The following is a 21,688-nucleotide window of genomic DNA, read 5'->3' on the forward strand; positions in this document are numbered from 1 at the left end:
AAGGAGAACAAAAGGCCGAGCGATACTGTCTGGGTGTTTTTATAGGTTACTCCTTTAGTTCAGTTAAAATAAGGTTTGTGCGGCAGAACATCGTTACAGGTTCTAACCCTCTTTTTGAAGACTCAAGACACTTACGAATTACACACAAAAGTCTCTACACTATGAAAACAGAAAAAAGAAGGTTTGATGACAGAAGTTCAGATCTAAGGTACTACAATAAAACAGATCAAACCACAGAAAACTGAGAGTGAGCCATGTTACCACTCTGGCTATGTGCTGCCATAGGGGAGGCTTTTCCCTCCGTGCAGCCCCGTGCAGGGTATCAGTGAGGAGCACGTGGGTGCCGTGGTCTCAGCGACCTGGTGGAAGGCCAGGGAAGGATGAAAGACCATGGAAGTCCTGCCTCTGCTGTCCCAGTATTATGAAATAGGAGAGCTTCAGCTAAGGAGAGAGAGATGACAGCAGCATGGGATAAGTCAATTATTCCCCTTTTGAAGCAAGCGGACACTTGGGTGGAATACTATCATTCCCAGGCACCACTGCTCCCTCTGCCCCCCTAGCCTGTTGCTACACCTCATCACATAATAATGAAATATTTTAGTGCATTGTATTAACTTCATTGAGACAACACAACATTCAAATTAGGCTAAAGGAAAAGCTTTCCTTTAAAAAGCCATCCGCAGGGCAGATGTTAAGGCTAATACTGGACCCTCCCAGCACCTGTGGAGTTCCCATCAAAGCAGTGAAGCACCTGAGATTTACAGAGGGTTGCAAGCAGGGCAAGTGCCAAAAGGCTCCAAAAGGCATGCTCGGACTGCTTTGTTGGCAATGTATTAACCAAAGAAGTTGGTCAGCTATTTGTGAAACACGAGTATTTTTTAAAGGGGGGGTGGGGGGGGGTGGAATATCACTAACTCCATATATTTCATCATGTTTAACAAAACAGAGCAGGTTGAATAAATATTGAACATTTAAAAAACCCACCACCCTTGAAACCCAGCAACTGAAAATGATCCAGTCAAACATCTGTGATAACAGACCGAAGTACGCAGCAGTTTCCAAGTGAGAAATTCATGGCGAAGACTGAAGAGAAATAACAACCGCAAAACCCACTTGCACATGCATGCCCAAACACTTGAAAATACACCCTTAAATCATTCCCTAACGCTAATCAGGTGTAATAAGTCTGTCTCAGAGCACTATGCGAAAGCTGCTTCCTTATTTTGGTAAAAACATGTACTGACCTCTTTAAACTACCATTATAATTACCAAAGTAATTTTAAAAAAATGGAACTTATTATCACAAGTTTTCCTTCCAGTACTATCCACCCAAACGGAGCATCTCAGCAGCAGGGAGACCAGTGGGTCACTGTATTTGTGTAGGAGTCGCTTTATGAACTGTTTTATACATAGCTGGCTTCTCCCAACATTTGGGATTTTTTTTCTCCCCAGGAACAGCCCTAGAGACCAAAGCAAAACAAAATTCTCTTGGAATAAGTTAGAAAGATTCAATGTACTACACGTTTAAAATGTGATCATTTGGAAGTACCTATTTTTTGAGAGCAGACTGGGTTTTTGCTACTTCTTCGGTATTGTCTAGTGTGTCAAAGGGCAGGAATTGCCCTCTAAGGCCTTAAAGTCCTCTCTCTCACATAAACAACACAAAAATCCAAATCCCACCCTCCATGTTACCCTTGTAAGATCATGGTCACACAGCCACAAATGAATGAAGGATTTGTTCATTCACTTCAACTGAAAAACAGGGCAAGCCGTTGCAAAGGACACATAAAGTCCCACATGCGTAATTTAATGCACAGAATATTTAAAACTTTCCCTGTCTTCCTTCTGGAGAGCCTCACTCTCCAGAAGGAGAGTGAGGCTCTCACTCACCCGCTATTTTGTCAGATGGAGTTGGTAAACTGTGCTTGATCATACCAAACGATGACAGAAGAGAAGCTGAAGACACGGAGGTTTTAGGCATCACTTCTAAGCACACACAGGTGGGGACTGACAAGATGTAGATGCCATACAGGCACGGGTTCCTTGTTTCCTGCTCCGAAACATCTACTGCACTAATCCATTTGTTTGCAAACAGAATGGGGACGGGGGAAGCAGAACATCCTCCATCCTACATGTAAAAACAGAATCGCAGAATGGCAGGGGTTGGAAGGGACCTCTGGAGATCATCTAGTCCAACCCCCTGCCAGAGCAGGGTCACCCAGAGCAGGTCGCACAGGAACGCGTCCAGGGGGGTTCTGAATGTCTTCAGAGATGGAGACTCCACCACCTCTCTGGGCAGCCTGTGCCAGGGCTCTGCCACTCTCAAAGGAAAGAAGTTCCTCCTCATGTTTAGGTAGAACTTCCTATGTTCGAGTTTGTGACCGTTACCTCTTGTCCTGTCCCCGGGCACCACTGAAAAGAGCCTGGCCCCGTCCTCCTGACACCCACCCTTTCAGTGTTTATAAGCATTGATAAGATCCCTCCTCAGTCGTCTTTTTTTCCAGTCTGAAAAGACCCAAGTCCCTCAGCCTCAGCCTTTCTTCATAAGAGACACAGTGCTCCAGATGCAGTCTCACCAAGGCAGAGCAGAGGGGGAGGATGACCTCCCTCGACCTGCTGGCCACACTCTTCTTGATGCACCCCAGGATGCCACTGGCCTTCTTGGCCACAAGGGCACATTACTGGTTCATGGACATCCTGTTGTCCACAACAACCACCCTGCCAGATGAAAAAAAAAAAGCTGAAAACCCACAAATTCCTATGCTTGGCACTGCCCAAGTTCACAGCCATCTCTGGCTGGCACTGTGATCTGCCTGCTATGAGAATAAACAGTCCACAAAAATGTGGGCAGATTTTTTCTTTGGAACAATGGCAAGGCAACGGGCTGGTGTGTACGGAAAGTCTTACATCTGAACATCCTCTTCACTCTCCGCAATGCCGGTGGGACTACATAACTTTGCTGAAAAACAGGTATCACATGGTGATTTGGTAGTTGTCAGCAACAAGACAAATCTCTTCCAAGATTTCACACTTAAAATAGGAAAAGATGCCTTGCCAAAATTGGCTTTTTCTGCAGTAAAACCAGACTGAAACCTGAAATACTCTGTTCACCCGAATCACTCATATATATTCTATACATGGCTGTATATTTCAGTAATTCATGTGATGAAAAAGAGGGGACAACCTCAGTCTTGAAGCTTCTATTTTCAAAGATCTCTCTGTTCCCTTCCACTGCAGGTGCGATAATCCTGGCACAGCAGTCTCCAGCCTCCACCCTTCTAAAGACTGAAGTGAGGCGGGTATGTGGGTATGTGTGTGTAGATGGAAAAAGCCATAAAATATGAAGAGTCAAGTTTCAGACAGTCCTGCAGAGACAGAAAAGATTTCAGGATGTCTCGTATCATGTATATGGAAAGTTTCTCTCCTCCCCATCTTGCCCACTTTGCTGTGCGTTGTCCGCTGGGTGCCTGCTTGTCTTCACCCTACAGGTTGTTTTGTTTCACGGACATTCCGTGAAAACAGCTGATGATGACCCACTCTTTTATCCTGGGATAAAAAGCACAAGTAGTTATTAACTCTCTCTATAAACAAAAAATTATACAAGTCATGCCCTACCTGCCCAGAGGCTAATGGTCTTGTTGGTCAGTCATCCTGTGCCCTTAGATGTTAAAATCTAAAATACCGAGATCTGGTTTTAATTCTCTGTACTCTGACTTCCTAAGCTGCTGGGCTGGGCACGTTTCAGAGACAGATGGTTCTTTAGGGTTCACATACTTAAAAGAGTTCACAGACAGAAGTAAAGAAAAATAAAGAAATCAAATGCTGTCAGCTGAAACAGCCCTTTACACGCAGAATACCATTCTGATACAAAACCCTCTGGTAAATGTGCTCTTCAGAACCAAAGGGCAGAGAACAAAGTCCCAAAGGAGCTTTACTACAGCTCCTTATTTTGTTGACTGCTTCAGCAAGGACACAGTTCTCTGAACAAAAGGAGTTTGGTTGGGGTTTTTTTTAAGATTTTTTTTTTTCCACGGTTATGAGCTCTGGGTAGAAAAGCTCCCATCTTTGGCAAGTATCTTAATTTCTTCAAAAGGCACAGGGAAGACAAAGCACCTCACAATATATTTTGGTATAAATTTTTTGGCACCAATACCTAAAATAGACTTTTTTACCATTTTGTTGTGGGTTTCTTTTTTAATAAGCAGGCTGATCAAATTTTCAACTGGATGAGGAAAAGCTCCCTGGTTTGCTAATACAGTGCAGAAGTCATCCCACTGTTTTGATAATATATTAGTTTTTCATTAGAGATGAGTTTTACTGTTACTGATGATGACATTTAAGGCATAAGAGAATTGTATTTGCCAGGGCTGAGTTTCTGGTCATGTCTCAAGTTAGTCTTTGAATTTCTTCAGAGAATTTTGCACATAAGAGCCAAATAGGAGTCTCATCCAGCTCTCGTCCGTATCAGTTGGAGTCTCTCCTAAATCATTCGTTGAAGTCACGTGCAAACCAGTGGTCATGAATAAGAGCCACATTTGCATTCACTGGCTGGCTGTGCGTATGAGAAGAATTTCCTTTCTTCTAAGAAAGATCATGCAGGAATCAGTGTTGGAAAACTGACATGGAGGTATAAGACAGCTCACAGCGCAAAAAAAATCCTGCGCTGATTTTCAGGAAGAGTATCTGTTGTAGACAGAAGTTATTCCTAATCTTCTCTTTCACATGGTTATTTACCGTTTGTTGAGCACTTCCCATCTGCGCAGTGCTGTGGAAAGCTTAACTTTGCTTCTCCACCAGTCTCTGGCACTGCCCTCCTGAGTTAAACACTATTTTTCTCATTTTTACAGACAATTTGACTCTATCTACGGCATCTGGATTTTGTGGTTGTGTCTACAAACCGTGCTTAGTAACAGAAAGCTTTGCAGTTGGCCAGAAAACTGCACATGCTGAAACCATCATTGCACGACCATATACTCTTTGAAGGTTCCATGAGACGGGATCCCCAATCCAAATCTCTGCTTGTGTAACATGGAGTGATGTTTCCGTCATATTCATGAACCGCAGTGAATTGTCACACAATGGTCTTTTCTTCTGAAAAGGTACCTATCAGCTTAACTTTTGCTGTGGTCAGTCACCGTTTCCATCATAAAGTTCTACTTTTCTGTGCTTATAAAATATGGCAATAAAATACCATGCCAAGATTAAACTTGGCATACAAGTCCTGTCCAGAACCAACCTCAATTAATCTTTTTTCAGCTAGCAAGTAAACTGACTTAGTCTTTTTTAAATCACTTGAAAATGAAAGCTGTAGAGGTTCTGGTTCTCATCATTTTCTTGCAGTCACAGGTTCGCCGTTCCAGCCCCCCTTAACTACTCAGCTAAAACAGTTTGCAAGGACTCCTTCTGATCCTGAATGTCCCGAGGAGGCTTTGTGCCAAGGATGGGATTACATATGCTGCTCCCTGCCTCGCCTTAGCTATAGAGAGCGAGGCTGAAGAAAGACGTTATAGCTGGATTACTATGTGCTGTTTGGAGGCTCAAAATTGAACATAATAAAGTCGGGTGTTTCCCATTTGCACCACTGGAGATGCCAGCTGCAGGAACAGGGACCTCCCAGCCTTGACAAGCATCTCTCAGACACACCATGGAATCACTCGGAGTACTTCTGGGCAACCATACAGAGGTACCTATATTCCTCATTCTATTCTTTCATGAACTGCTTATGGAGAATTAGATTGGTAGAAATCAGTCTGGCAAAGTGTTCTGGAACACCAGATCTTAACAGAAGGACAGTACTTGCTCAATCATTTTTTGGAGGGTAAATGTAACAGAGGCATTCTTCAAAAGTTGTTTTTCTTTGCACTTAAATCTAAGTTTTGGCTGTTCTCTGCACCATCAGAGATTTGTTGTATGCGGCTGTTTAGAGGCTCCCACTTGCATTAGGATTACACCGTGTTATGTGTTACTGAGCCCTCAACAACTTCCAACCCTGAACCTGCTTCTGAACCCAACATCCATCAAATTTCACCAGTGCATCCTAAGGGCCACTGGATCCTACTGTACGATCTGATCTTCAGCCCTATTTGAAGTGATTTGTTTTCCCATCTGCAGATTTCCAAGAACAGAGAGGGAAAATAAATTATTACTCTGAATATCTGCCCTATTCTGATTAATCATGCCCATGACGCATACAAAGACTTCTTGGGAGCACTATCTGTTGCTATCATCAAGTCTCAGCTGCTCTCTTTTCTAGAGCATTTCAAGCCATACATATACTTCACAGTTCAGCTTTTCTGTTGCTACAATGTGTTAGCAATTAATGTACAATAAACAAGCAGACAATTGTTCCATTTCCAGGGAATAAAATCTCCAAGGATATAAAATGGAATAGAAACTATCCATCCTTCCCCATATCCTGAGAGTTAAAAATAGAGCAAGCAATTAACTCCCCAAATGCACGACGTGGTTTAGGCCATAGTTAAACAGCCACTTCAATTTGGCACAGGCTTTTACTGCTCTTGAAGTCTTGATCTCTCCTTATCCTTAACTATTCACTCCTCGCTTCTCCTTGGTGTTAGCACACCAAGCAGCAAGTTCAAGCAACCCTATGATAAGGGCGGGGGGTGGGGGGGGGCTAGGAAAGAGCTGTCTCTACCAAAACCAAGGGTTTTTTTGCTTAGCTTAGCTGTCAGCTGGGTCAGCCCCCTTGATGTGACTCATCGTAGTACCACATAAATGCCAAAGGAGAGGGTGAGATGAGGTGACGATTGCATAAACTGGGGCGACTGCCAAAGACACGCTCATGCAGCCCCAGCCCCAGCCTTATTCCTGGGGGCAGAAATGTGAGAGGGAGCCTGCTTTCTCCACCGGCTTGTTCTCTGTTGCTCTCCTTTGGCAGTGGCAGCCTCCCAAGTCCTCCGGGTCTGGAGCAGCTTCTCTGGGTAGCAGGATCGCTAAGAGGTGCTGGGAAAAACCCAGCAATGCAGCGCTAACGATCAGCGCTTGTAACGGGAAGAACAAATACAACTAAAGGACTTTGCTCTGATCTGACACAAGGCAAATGAAGTTTCTCCTTTGTCAACATGCTGTCGTTGCTTCCCCAGTTCAAGGGCTGAAGGAGGAGGTTACAGGGTTGAGAAAATGGACCCTGAGAAGATGAGGGAGAGAGCAAAATTAAAAACCATAACATATTATTACACTTTCACGTGCAAATCTCTTCTTTTCCCCAAGCAGAGCCTGTGCTCAACAGCAAGAGGTCACCAAAAGATGCAGATTTTCCTGCTCCATACAGTGAACTTCACTTTGAGCAGGAAAAATGTCAAATGCAGCTAGCTGGCTTGTGGTTTGCATCTCTTTCAAGCTCTGCGCTGCCCTTTGTTCTGCGTGAAACACAACTTTGGAAAGCCAAGAGAGACTTGGGGGCTGCCCAAATGGTTTGATAAACACTGACTTAAAGGAAGCGCATTTGCCTACTTTAAAACATCACTAAGGCACTCATTATTTCTGTTCATTACAATATTTCATTTTATTCCTACCTGTTACTAAGCTGCTACTCTCAATATGGCCTGTGCTCCCAGAAAGGTATCTCAAAGGAGCGACAGCGATACTACTAAAGTCCTGCTGTGTGTTGTTTATAAGCGAAGTGATGCAGTCCAGACAGTCCTTATAGAAAACTGCTTCTCTTATTTAATGGTTCCTTACAGGGTCAAGGAAATGCAAGCTTAATATAACAAATCTTGAGCTTTCTGTATATCTATATATTCCACAGACTGACAGAACTACTAGTATACTAACTAAATGGACTTCACCAGTCACGTCTTTAAAACAAAACCACTTAAAAAGCACGACTACATTACAATGTCACTTTCTTTACACTAACTTTATTAAAAAGCTAGAAAAATGCAGCAGACACTTTAAAAATCTGTTCTATTATGATCTTCTGAGAGATGGTGTACATACAACTATATGCCTATGCTTGATTCAGAAACAGACCGACGATTGTGCTTATGGCTGGCCAAAAAATTGCACTGCACATGTAACCACAATAACTTTGTAAAGGCAAACTCACACCCTGTGCCCCATACAGTTAGGACCAATTACGCGCTACTCTTACTTGCATTTGCTCAGAACAGTTGTAACTACAGACGCTCTCCAGTCCCTAAAAAGCACCTTTCTCCATCCAGCCTGCCTCTGCTGCAGGCTACCCCGGCTCTAAACAGGCTGATGCTTTCCTCACACTTGGAAAATGTTCAGCTGACCACGTACAGCAGATTTATGGGCCTTCTGTGTCAATCGGACAACTCCAAAGGACTCAGGCAGGAAAAAGATTTAGGCCTATAAATACCATTATTTGAAGTTCTCTTTCCACTGGCTACAGATGAATTCAGTGTAGAAGAAAAGCACATAGTTAAAACTGGAAAAAATACAGAGCTGGGTTTTCAGAAGTGCTCTGTGTTTGTCTAGTCCTGCTCCAGTTTGAGCAGGTTAAGCCCCATAACAGAGCACTTTTGGAAGTTGAAACACGCCTGTCCACTGAGGCTCTGGAGTAATTGCTTCTTGGAGGAAGATGGTACATGCGTTAAAATGTACTACATGCTACATAATAAAAACAGAGGTTGTGCTCTTTTGCAAGCCTCGTGGTATGAAACTCAGCTGTTTTGCTCTGCACAGGTTCCCCTAACTGTTCACTTGGTTTCCATCCATCTGGATTTTCACCACAGAATTTTGCTTTGAGTTTCCAATTTGAATACACGAAAGCTCTGCCAAAACCACATCACATTCAAGCCACAGGAAATCATGAATTTGGCACTGTTTTGACGTGGAAGCTGTAAACAGTGTGCAGGTTCACTCAAAATTGGATCCCTGTCCTTTGAGTTATGAAACACAGCAAAACTACCACCAAACCAGGTCAGAATTCTGAATTACTAAAGCAAGGAGAAATTATGTGACTTTTGCACGGATCAGGATTTTGTTAAAAATATTTTCGCCTAGCTTTTTCCTTCAGCTAGAGACATACTATGTGGAAGAATAAAAAGAAGAGCTGGGTTTCCTCCTTTCCAAGTTTGAGTTAAAACAGGATTTAGCTAATTCTCATAGCTCTAACATACACATATCCTATTAACGACAAGGGTACTTTCCTATTTGCAGTCTTGAGCATGAATAACTGTAAAAACCAGAGTTATACTGAAGATATGAATATGATTTAGTTTTATGTGCAAAATCATAGGGGGTCAACTTACAGTTAATATACACCACTGCTACAGGAGCGAGCCTCCCGTTTAAAATCCACTAGACTGTCAGCTGCCCAACACTGGATTTTTTCCCCAGGATTCCCGTTAGCAAACAGCAAGGAACTTTTACGAAAATGGAAAAGTCTGAAGTATGATTTTTGCCTTCAAAATAAACACTGCCCTAAAGAAACACATAGTTGTGAAGAAGTCACAAGTTCATTGGGGACGAAAGGCAAACAATCTAGATTTCCAGAGCAAGCCTGAAAAGAATCCAGATTCCAAACCTAACCAAGCCAGAAGTTCGAATGCAGAGCTACGTGAGGGTGGTTTGACTGAAGTCAAACAAATAGGAAGCAAAATGTCGTCATGCAAAAGACGATTTATATTACTGCACTGCCTGCAAGAAAATGCAGTTTGACCTTGCTGAATTTCATTTTTACCAGATTTTTAAACCAGGCGTTTTGAACGCCAGAAAAACTGCAGGGATCCATAACACACGGAGCCATACATCAGACATATCTGACCTGTCATAGAGTTTTCAGATGTACATAGTTGCTCTCGCAGCTTTTCCACGTCGTCTGGATGAACCTGTTCGTACAAAGTGCTGCCAAACCATTCGGACTGTGGCTGGTTCAGCACAGGAGTCACAGAATCTGATACGTAGATCACTCTTCCCGTCTCAGCTGCAACTACAAACAGGAACCCATCTGCAGCCTCCAGGATAAGATGTTTCAGTTCCTTCCAAAGAAAGGATTTGATTAGAATGCCAGCAAGAAAAGGGAATTAAATAACCCATCTGTCACTGTCAAAGAATATTGTTTTCTTGCGATCTTAGTAGCTGATCACAACCTAGGCAGAAATTTTCACTGTAGTATTGAGGTAACAACACAACCAAACTTGCAGCAAGCCGTAAATTGCTGATCTTAATAACAAACAACACTTTGTTTTCCTTTATTACCTTTCATCTAGCGATCTCAATGCTCTTTAGGAAAATTAAGTAACTAAAACTCACCGCATAGTGTGTGATAGGCATCTAACATTAAAAAAATAAGTCACTTCAGAGTACAAACAGAGGAAATGAACAGCTATAACTCACATAGCAAACTCATGCCTTAATTAAATGTCTTGAATAATTTAATTGGAAAGAAACCAACAAGTCTTTCTGGTTTGCTGTTTGGTTGTTTGTTTTTTTCCCCTCAGGATGAGCTCTGTTTGTAAATTAAACAGTCACTGGATAAAAGGCAGAAAGTGTAATGGGAACAAGGACAGCAAGCCCCAGCCTCCCCTCCCATGAGGGGCCCCGAGCCACTACGCAAGAAAACCGTACCGCTTCTTGCTTTCTTTTTCCAACCGGTGAATATGAAGCCTCAGAGATCCAGGGGGTCTGGAACACCTCTGCCTTTGGCTTCTTCCTTACACTGTCCCCTGCTCATCATCCTGGGTACTTCTGTCCTGAGACACCCACACACTCGCCTGAGATGCAGCACCCAGAGCCCCGACCCCACCTGGGGACTGGAAGGGGGACCGTAGGCCTTTCAAGCAAGGTACTTCTGTCCCTCACTTTCAGACACTGGATTTAGACACCCAGTACCTTGAATTGCATATGCAAACAGCTGACTATGCATCACACAGAAACACTACGTCTGCTTGAAAACCTCTCATGGGAAAGGATGACAACTACCACCCCAAATCCTGGGAAACACGCTCAAAAAGCCTTTGCTTGGTGGCTCCAGCGACCATCAGAGCTTGTTAAGATGCTGCATCTAGAACTCAGACAGAGAGCTCTGGACAATCTGAGTCCCATTCCAGGTTAGACAGCACAGTACGGCTAAGTTTGCAAGTGGTAAACATTAGCTGATAAGGTGAGGATCAAAATCTGGAAATTATACTAAAGAAATGGATAACTCATCTCAAGAAACACTTAACAGAGTGCCAACTTCTGCTGCTTTATTGTAGAGAAAGCACATCAATTCTGAAGCAATGACTAAATAAAAAACCTCACTGCGTAGCTGGCTACACTATACAGAGAATAACGAGACCTGTTTTGCATACCTTATTAACAAAGATGAAGATAAACTCTGTCATTCTGCAGGGTTCAAAAAAAAAAAAAAAACAAAACACAAAAAAAACCCCCACAACCCAAAAAGTTGCAATGAGAAGCGACCAGGCTGCCCTACCAACAACCAGCTGAACGGCAGCTGAACGGGACTTCCAGTCCCCCCAGGAAAGCCAGAATAAGGAGGGATGTGAACACCAAGAGGGCAGCAGCAGCTGCTGATTCTCTAATAGAAAGAAGCATTGCCTGTAGCCATAACTTACACGTGTAAGTGCTTAAATCGTTCAGACCACAAAAATGCACATTACACCCGTAGGACTTCAAAAACAATGAAGGTGGCAGGAATTTCCAGTGCACTCAGTTAAACACAGTTTTCCTTCGAGCACTGGGTGCATCTTCCTTCTTCCATCAAAAATGTAGCCAAGGAAGTACCTCAGCCAGTACAGATGGGATTCATCTCTGCCCAGTTCAGCTGCCGGGAACTTAGACATTAAGACTAAACAATGTTTTTAACTTTCCTCTAAACCAAGCAGGGAGAAGCAGGTCATTCCAGATTCATTTTTACCTATTTTAGAGAATCTTTGTTAGGACGGGAAGAACCCAGTTCTGGAGGTAAAAATTCCTTTCCAATGATGAGAGAGAGCAAGTGACTTGCTTTTCAAATGGACAGACCTCAACGATAAGAATGACCACTTTGCTGCTTCAGGGAGAGGGATTTGTCATACAGTTTGGATCAAGTCCAAACAGTCACAAAAAATTGTCTGTATTCACATCTTGGATATGTAGCTTGTACCAGTTACTACATAACAGTGAAGCATCAACCTGAGACTTTACTCCTCTCAGCATTTCCTCACATCATTTAAGATCACAAACCAGAGAAAACAGACATTTGCAAAAAAAAAAAATCTACCTGTTCTGTAAGAAACGAAGGCTTGTAAGCGCCATCAGTAGATTTGTTTCCAGTGCCCCTCATTGATTTCATGTGTGAAACGGCCATCCGAAGAATTGTCAACTTGTCGGGCTTACGAGCCAACGCGCTACAAGTGGGTACCATATCGGACAGTTCGGTGATGTACTGCGTCATCTTATTCCTCCTGCGCCTCTCAATTTCACTATGATTCTCCCTGAACATTTAAAGAAACACCAAATCAACAGAAAAGCCGACATGATCAGTGGAAGAATTTCAATTAGAGGTAACGAATCATAATACTTTGCACTTGTTTTGCTGGTTTCACCCCAGGAGAGCAAAGTGCTTTACAAAGCTAAGTACTATTACCCCTCAGTTTATAGACAGAAAATCCAGGCCCCAGAAGGATAAATATGATTCTCCATAGCTGTGAAAAGAGACCATATTTCTAGCTATTGGCTTCTGGCCTTAATCTCTTAACCAGTTTAATCTCCTTTGGTTTAAAGGCCAAAAAAAATGAAGTAGAAAGATGTGACGAACTGACAACTGCCCGCTCCAGCCAAACTCCTATATTTGCCATGATGCATCTCACAGCTTCCAGTCCTTGCTCAAGGTGTTGGATCTGCTTATAAAAGGTCTCTTTTAGGGGAAACCTCTCACTAACAGCTGAGTCAGGTCAGCCGTAAGTGTCAGCTCTGACTTAAAAAAAAACCCCTACTCAATGACAACACAGATCTCCAGTCCTGTAACGCCGTGTGGAACATCCTGTGTCCCTGCCAGGGGATGCTACATGCCTATAGGATCAGCCTACAGGACTGGGACCATATATGGTATAACAGTACATACAAAAAAAGCCCCAGTAAATAAATAAAATGAGTACGAAAGACAGCAAGTAAACATCTGGCTTGTCAGACATAGATCAGAATTTATGTTTGAGAACCATCTAGCACAGCGGGGAAATAACAATGCAGTACTCGATGCTGCCCCACTTTGGGCTGAGCTCCAACGTTCTCATCCTTTATAGCAAACGTATGACTGAGGTGGCAAGTCAGATCTGAGAATTCTCAAAATGGACAGTCACCAAAATTCTTCAGAGCTGAAGATTAGGAGCTCAGTTTTCACACACTGTAAGTCACCGTTACTTCATCACTATTAAGGAATTACACCAACACATACATCTGAAATGGTCCAAATGGACCTAGAATACTTCAGTGCCTAGCACTTATTTTTCCCATACTGTACCTGTCAGGTGGCAGCTAAATACAAGTACACGACAGGTACATGATGCTTCAGATGTCAAAGCAGCATCTTCCACTGATTTCAATGAGCTGGGCATGGCATTTTCTTGTGGGCTTGCTGGCTGATCCAGCAAGATGTGGAGGGTGATCGCTTGGAGAGTCCACCAGCACTGACCGGTATGATAACATAACTTTAAAAGAAACTGCAACATTCTTTGGAACTGACTGTTATGGCTGATAATGAAAGTAGAAGCTAGGTTTGGCATACTTTTTGGCTACTTTTAGTAACGGAGCCTTTTCTTAAAAAGCAGGAAAGAATCCGAGTTGTAGCATGCTGCTTCCTGAAATAGAGGGCTGCATGGGCTTGCCCTGCTTTACAGTGTGTATCCTGCCCCTGCACATATCGGTGCTATACGCATGAGGCACTGTCTCCAGAAATACCACTTGTTAAGGCTACATGCAGAGTTATTATTCTTATTGATGCCTATGCTTACCATCTGATACTCAGGAAATCCAGCCAGGGGTCCCTGCAATGATAGCCCATGGTCCTTCAGTAAATTACCCCGCGTCCCTTGGTTAAGGTCACGATCTACGTAGCTATCTATTACACTGCAATAGTGAACCTTTCCATTTCAAAGGGCTGATAAACAGCCTTTGTGTGGGTCTGCACAGGTGTGGGAGGGAACAGTTCCTGTGGGAGTTGGATCCTAGACACATCCACAAGCAGAACAGCTCGTGTGACAGTGCACTGTACAGAAGAGCACACGTGTGCACATCTCAGCACATACATGCACAAAAATATGGACAAGGGGAAGAAAAATGCATTTTTACATGATGAAAGCTTGCTCTAAGTTCAGCATTTTCACAGAAATGGTGATCAGAAAAAGAGAGAGACAAAGAACACACATATTCAACATATATTCACACATATTCAAAATATATTTTACATTTATAAAAACATATTACATTGTTTGCCACTAAAGTATTTTAGTAGTCCTGAACATTGAAAACAACCATTATAAAGAGTAACCAAAGAGATTGCAAAACTTCCTGAGGAGAAAGAGAAGAATATGCAACAGTCCATTTCATCTATGATCATAAAAACTAAAAAGTAATAGCATATTAATCAACTGGCTGTGAAAACGTTCAAGCAAACGTTTTTGACATTTTCCTGAAACTAGTTCAAACTGAAACCCTTAAAAGCAAAAGAGGGGCTGTGCGCCTCTTCCAAAAGTGTTTGCCTTAGGAACCCTGGCATTCATAAACACGTATACAGAATGATGTTCTACTGCTGTCATGTATAACTTTGTTTTTATATGGAAATTTTGGAGGGATGTTAAATTTTAGGATACTGCAGGAGATGATCCAAACCCACTTAAGGTCCAGGGTTAGTAGTTCTAATTTTAAGCATTTTTGGATCAGCCAACCCTCCCGACTTTTGATCAGTCAGAATGGCATCATATAAAATAAAAATGGGGGCACACTGTATTTGATTTTCCTTTTTCCTACCTGGCCATCCTTTCTGTGACAGCAGTACTTTGATCATGGTCCCACCTAGAAACAAAATAACCAGCTCTCTAAACTAAGGCACACCTACTGAGATTTTGTGGGCACGAACATCCCCCTCTTTTCTCTCAGCAGAAGAGCTCTACAGAACACGCCTACCTTGCAAACTTTTCCTTATCACCAGAGATTTGATCACCATCATACCTAGAAACAAAGGACAGTAAGTAAATCCCCAAGGGTTATGCATTGCATGACAGTCAACACACAGCAGAAAGCCAAGAGGTTCACAACTGCAAACTATTACAAATAACAGCAAGAAAAACGAGGGCATGAGAATGATAAAGCAAAGAAAACGTAGAGTCTGATGAAACTTCCAAGCCATGCCGATTCAAAAGCCTCATTTGTATACTTAAAAAGGTTGGAGACACGTTTCAGTGGATTTATGCAAACACTTTGACATACACTCATTGCTTGGAGAAACTTAACAATCAGCACCATTACAGAAAACACCACCGAGCTTTTATCGACAGCAGCCCATGAAATATTCATTGCTGTGTTGGAAGTGAAAGAGCTGTATCTTTTCCAGATTGCAACCACAACTCACTCCATTCAGCAGAGGGCACTGATGATCTACAGATAACATGGGAGGGCAGAGACACGCGCTTAAGTGCAATGCATCATATAAGGATGCCTTCAGAAAACAGCTCTAGTAGGCACAGGCACTGTACCGCCTGTTGGGGAGACCGGCCAAAGTCAGCCAGGCAGATGAAACTGCTGGGTAAATAAAGAAATTAAAACTGCCTTAAATCCCTAGAAGTAAACAGGTACCTCGTTCCTACCCAAATCAACAGAAGTTACATGCCCACACAGCTACAGGCAGCGTACTGGCAGCAACTCTGTGGAGGAAATCCCGATCAATGGGACTTTTTCTCCGTGGGATTAAAGATTCACTGTTTCTGCAGCGTTGTCCCAGAGACAGGCAGCAGTGGGACGTTTTACTAAAAAAATGACATGCTGCTACTCCTTTTCCTTTCCTAAAAACACACTAATCCTTTGAAATTAGATTTTGATAGAATAGTTACAAAAAGACATCTTTTTTTTGAAAAAGATCTGACTTTTGGACAGACCAAAATGCCTGTTCCGAAACAGAAAATGTAGGTTTTCAGAAATAAGGCTAATGGCTTTTCTAGAATTGAAGATTATTACTGCTCAAGAATAGTCAAGTGATATTTTGTATTACAATTAGCTTTTCCAAAATGATGTAATCTATTACAACAGAGAGCCTATGATGCTTTCCTATATTAGCTAACAAGGTAATACAGCATAATTAAGCATCTTTTTTCTTCTAAGACCCTAATAATTAACTTTTTCCTTTTTTTTCTTCTGAAATGAATTAAAACTAATTTTAAGCAGCCCAACTCTGCAAGTTCCTCTATGAGGCTTCATATTTTCCTTCCTCGGTAAGACTGATTCAAACTCTGAAGTGAGCTTCAGTGAGACCTGAGCTGTATCTCTTTCTACGTTATGTTTAACACCAGCACCTTCAAAACATTCAAGTGCAAACACCACTTTATTCCACTTGACTCTGCCCAGAGAACAGACTGAGCCCAAAAAATTTTAAACAAAAAGACAGATTCAATGAGGAATGGCCACATGCCGTCATGTGAGAAGTCCATGCACACGCCTCCATGTGACGATGAGATGCCATGCAGAGATACCTGAGCTGGCTTGGAAGTCCCTGAGAAGCAAGGCGTGTTAACTCCTGTGGAGTACGGTACTAGCACCACTACCTCCTGTGCTCCCACTGCCTCGGGGCTTGCCTACTCATCCTTGTCTGGTTGGCCGGGCTGAAGATGTTATTGTCTCCAACTACCCTTTTCTCCCTTCCAGTCTCCCAGCTGACCTCTCTGCATGCATGCTTCTTCAGTCAAAGCCAGCTAGGTTAGCTTCAACATTTAAACAGTGAACCTTTGCTAACCAAATCATTTTGACTGAGACAAGTGAGGCATCAGTCATGTGAGCAATTTGGAGAAGGGAAAAGTCCTAAAAGGAGGACACAACTAGTAGAGGATGTCTGAAGATGGCCCTGGGCATCTCTGCACTGGTTTCTGTACTCTCTAAAAGCAGAACAATCTGGGGGTTTTACAGCATTTACGGCTTAAATATCAGATTTTGATCTGACATCTAAAATCAACTGAGTCTAAGCACAGCACTGCATACCTCTCCAATAAAAATAACGGAACTGTTGGCTTTCCCCACCACCAAACTTTGAAAGGCTTGAGACCAGGATGGAGCGAGACCAAGGCACGTCCACCACTGTGCCTAGAAACCCTGACGCTTATGCAGGCACAGATCAGGTCACATTCATCGCAAATCTTGTTCCCTTAACGTGTATCTTCTAGCAAACATTAGGACTAGCCCTCAGACCACCAGTTTTAACACCAGAGAGACTGGAATACCCTTTCTGTAAATGACATCAGCTAAACAGGGGTGCTGCTGGTCTTGTCCGGTGGGTTATGATATGGTGTTACGACACATCTTCAGCATAATTATCTTTCAGACTGACTAGGAAGATCGTGTTAAAACCCTACGGTAATAGCTGTGTTTCAGCATGGCTGCTGCTAAAGAGCTGCAGTTACAATCTGGATAATCAGCAGTTATCTGAAGGTCTCAAAGTATCTACCCCCCACTGCAGCTGCTTGGTTTCTAATGAAAAAATGCAAACAGTGTGACCAGAAAAATAAAGGAAAAGTGAAAAAAATGGCAATGATGCTTTAATGTTTGTTTTTATTTCTAGCCTAGAATAGTCCACGTTAATTAACATTTATTTTGGCAATTTTAACTATTCAGTTACACCTAATAGTACCTAATGAGCTTTAATCTTAAAAAAACAATCCAGACCTCAAGGATCTGTCATATTGTCTTAACAAGCGGTTAACATCCGAAATAAACTCAAAATAAAATTCATTTTCAGTGGCAGAAAGACAACTTCAGCAACGTCAAATAACCAAAGTTCATCTACAGCAGTTGAAATAATAAGCTAAAAATCACAAGTTTTCTCATTTGACATAACTGCAGAGCAAAATTATGACACACACGCTGTCAGCTTTGTAAGCCAATAACTACATTAGGCAGATTTCTGCCAGGATGCCTAATTTGCAGAGGAAGCCGATAAAAACAGTAACTAGAATTTAGGTCAAGCTGTTGGCAAGTTCTTCAGCCATATTCGTATTGACTTTAAAACACGAGTAGTGAGACAGCTGTCTTTCTCCACTGAAAGAAGTCAGTGATTTGGCCAACTCTTCGTAAACGCTCACCTTGAAAATTTGCTGGGCCCCTCCCCATCTTCATCGTCGAAGTCCATTCTGTAAAAGCAAGATTTCCATATCAGTAATCATGATGTTGGCAATAGTGACATGAATGTTGAAGCCAGAGGTTCTCAACCTTGTTTGATTTATATTTTGACTGGAGGTGTTAACGACTGTAGATTTCAATCTTGCTCATATCCTCCAGACCCCCCTAAAAGTAGCTCATCCGCTGCCAGGAACACAAAGAATACAAGTTTTTTTAAAAAAGAAAGTAATAAATCACTGTTCTTCTCCACAGAAATCTGCACTGTTAAAATTAACGAATAAAAGGAAATATTAAACAAATGTAGTTCTTGTGAGACGGTCAGAAGTAATACCTCTTAGGCCTGATAGAAGTGTACAGAAATCAGTGTGCACTCTGTTAGCAGACTGAAATTAAGGCTAAAGAAAATAAAGTTCTAAAGCTGTACACACAATAAACACCAGGCCACTATTTTTGCCCCAGTCTAAAGAAAGCACGTTAAAGGTAGAGCAGAATAAACCCCCAGCCTCCCTGCTAAGAGGATTACCTGCATCACCGCTATCAATTGTAACTGCGGTACGTTCTTTAGGCTTGCCCTGTGTTACCAGTCATTTCACACACATTAGCAGGCAGTCTGCAGATGACAACTGCTTTGTGATATTCCTGTGGTCATTACTGAAATGACCTATGGGTCTATTGTGCACCTAACTTACCTGGTTTATGTCCCAGGCCGCCTTCTTAAGTCAGCAGAAGAGATGAGCTCTTCCTTGGGCCAAATCTCAGCCCACCAGTTAGGCTCCTCCAGGGAGCCACAAAACACAGGAACCTCTTTCTTCACTTCTTCCATGGAGAGACTAGGAAGATTAACTTCCTAAATTAGTCACCTAAATTAGTTTCCTATGTTAGGCAGTGTGATTGTCTCCTTCCCATTGATATTAAGCCACTACAAAGTTATCCAATAGTATAATTTCCAAAGCATTTTATACATTTTTATACCTTTAAAAAGAGGTGGACAAATATATATCCCAATTATAAGGGGGTGACTCTGCCATTAAGGTAGACTAAGAACCAAGCTGATACAAAATTATCATGTACAATTATTGTATTAGTGTATTTATTTTAATAAGAAAATACATTAGTATGATTTACAGACCTAGATCAGTCACTTAAATTTAATTTGTGTAGATAGGAAATCATAGTTTTGTTTTGCAAACAATTTTGTCAGGTTTCAGTGTAATACAACTTTATACAATTACAGATTCCATGTCTCTAACACTGTTCCTATTACCAACAGGTATGTCATATTAAAGGCAAAAACCCTGCAAAGTGACAGTAATATTTATCTCAGTACTAAAAGAAACCCCTACCAATTAAAAATCAAGATTTGTATGTTCAGAGTGTGGAAACAATGATATAAAAATGGTCTTTAAAACTAAATCAGCACAGAGAAGTATGAGTGCCAGTCAGGCAAAACCTCCTTGCTTCCTAACTTTGATAACCAAGACAGAGTGGCCTATAAAAGATGTGTCTGAGTCACAGCGATCTACGTACAACCAGGACAAGGGCAGCAAACAAGCACAGGAATTGGAAGCGGTATGAGAAAAGTCACAATAATATTTTCCAGATGGTAACAGTGATTATTCATTTCTGGAGGAAGCAGAGGGAAAACCATTTTCCCCAAAGGGCCTTCAGAAAAGACGTGTATTTAATTCGGTTAAGATTGATGCAATCATCATTTTCGCTATAAATTACATTTTTGCTCACCTCATTATCACCAAATCCGGTTTCAAAGCCAGCGACTTCCCTGCTGCCTCGCGCAGACCAACACCGACCTCCAGCGGCAGCACCCTCGCCTGTCCCTGTCCCTGCTACTCACCCAGCACCCCAACGCGGCCTCCAGCGCTGGCACCAGCAGCCGGGATTTCCCCAGAGCTGCTGCACATAAAATACTCCCAGCGATTTAACATTTATCATCTAGCTGAAGATCTCCTCTTAACGACCTGCTTCTTCCCCATATATAATAACGTGCCTGCAGGTGACATTCCAGAACAAGCTTACCAGGGATTTCAATTGCAACGCTACCTACACCCAAAACGTGAAAGCCAACGTTCCAGGAGAGATGTTGGTTTTCAAGCGGAGGGCACGCTCGGAGCAGCACTGGTCTGGCTCTACCTGAAACCACTGGCAGAAGCATCACATCAAGCATATCCTTCACTGGTTTCACCCGCAACTGAAACACAACTGAGAGAAACCCCCAGTTTCAAACTCGGTGGAAAAGGGCTGCAGAAAATATATACACCCATGGGGAAAAGCCTCTTCTTCAGGGATTTAATAAAACACTGCTTTAATTTGGCATGGATTAATTTTGTACCTCCTTTCCTTCCCCTCCAATACACTGAGATCCCGTACCTTGGTACCTTTTCTCCGCTTCCAGCCAACAGCTCCAGCTGCATGCTAAGATATGGATTTTTCCGCCAACATTAAATATTAGCTCTACTGCATTTAGTCTAGTGTATTATTACTGGAATGTAATGCAGAGAATTTCGGAGACCCTGGTGACGGCTTACTGCTCGATCCTGCTGCCTGTGCTATGTGCCTACTTCCAAAGGAACAGGCGGGAATAACACAGCTATTCATCCAGATGGCTGCGTACCAGCTTCTCATCTTACAAAAACTTAATGGGTTAATATCCATAGGTAATACCCACCACATTTATAGCAGGCTCATCACAGCAGAGTCTGAGTGCCCAGCGCGTAATACCACGCTGTGGCAGACTAAATCTTTAAATAATGCCTTTGCTTTACTGAACTACCCAAAAATCTTGACTGTATTCCAAACAGAAGATTATAAAAAAATAAGAAATTAAACATAACATTCATTAAAAATGTCAATATTTGTAAAAATGCAAGAGCAAATGTATCTCTGTCCCATTTTTGTTAATAAACACATTTCCTAATTTCACATTTCACTGTGCAAAATTAAAAAAAAACTTGCAAAACCTGAAAAAAAAATAAATCTCAGATATAAAGTCAGTGATTCCAATGTCTTGCCTGAATCACTGCATGTGCTCTATAGCAAGGTGGAATGAAAGATAGGGAATCAGTTGTAACCTCTAGCAGAACACATAAAAATATTATTGCAAAGTCCTCATACCCTGACAGATAAGATCTTCTGTTCAGATAGAATATATTGCACATTAGCAAAACAGTAGAAGCAGCTTCCAAGAAGACAAATGACATCATTTCAGAAGTTTCAGAAAGAGTATCTTTCATCTTCATCTAAAATTCACATTAAAGAGACTTTAAAAAAGAGCTGCACTATGCTCTTTTGTTTTGAAGAGACAGCATAAATCTTGTTTTCCTCTTTCACACCGTTCTTGTCAATCATGAAAAGGCCAGATGTATGAGGTACTTATTAAAAT

General features: G+C 42.0%; 1 protein-coding gene across 3 annotated transcripts in view; it reads right to left on the reverse strand.

Moving 5' to 3' along the window:
* ARNT2 (aryl hydrocarbon receptor nuclear translocator 2) overlaps positions 1-21,688 on the reverse strand; it is a 108,457-nt gene that overhangs the window by 58,180 nt on the left and 28,589 nt on the right. For 2 of the 3 annotated variants that reach the window (XM_063345968.1, XM_063345969.1), the window contains exons 3-6: positions 18,255-18,302; positions 15,097-15,141; positions 12,197-12,410; positions 9,755-9,968 (exon numbers count right to left, since the gene is read on the reverse strand). In XM_063345968.1, the coding sequence (XP_063202038.1) occupies positions 9,755-9,968; positions 12,197-12,410; positions 15,097-15,141; positions 18,255-18,302 (521 nt within the window). The remainder of the gene's footprint in view (positions 1-9,754; positions 9,969-12,196; positions 12,411-15,096; positions 15,142-18,254; positions 18,303-21,688) is intronic. The other variant, XM_063345970.1, reaches the window with a different exon arrangement.

The sequence above is a fragment of the Chroicocephalus ridibundus genome, chromosome 9 (genome assembly GCF_963924245.1).
Source record: "Chroicocephalus ridibundus chromosome 9, bChrRid1.1, whole genome shotgun sequence".
Lineage (NCBI taxonomy): Eukaryota > Metazoa > Chordata > Aves > Charadriiformes > Laridae > Chroicocephalus > Chroicocephalus ridibundus.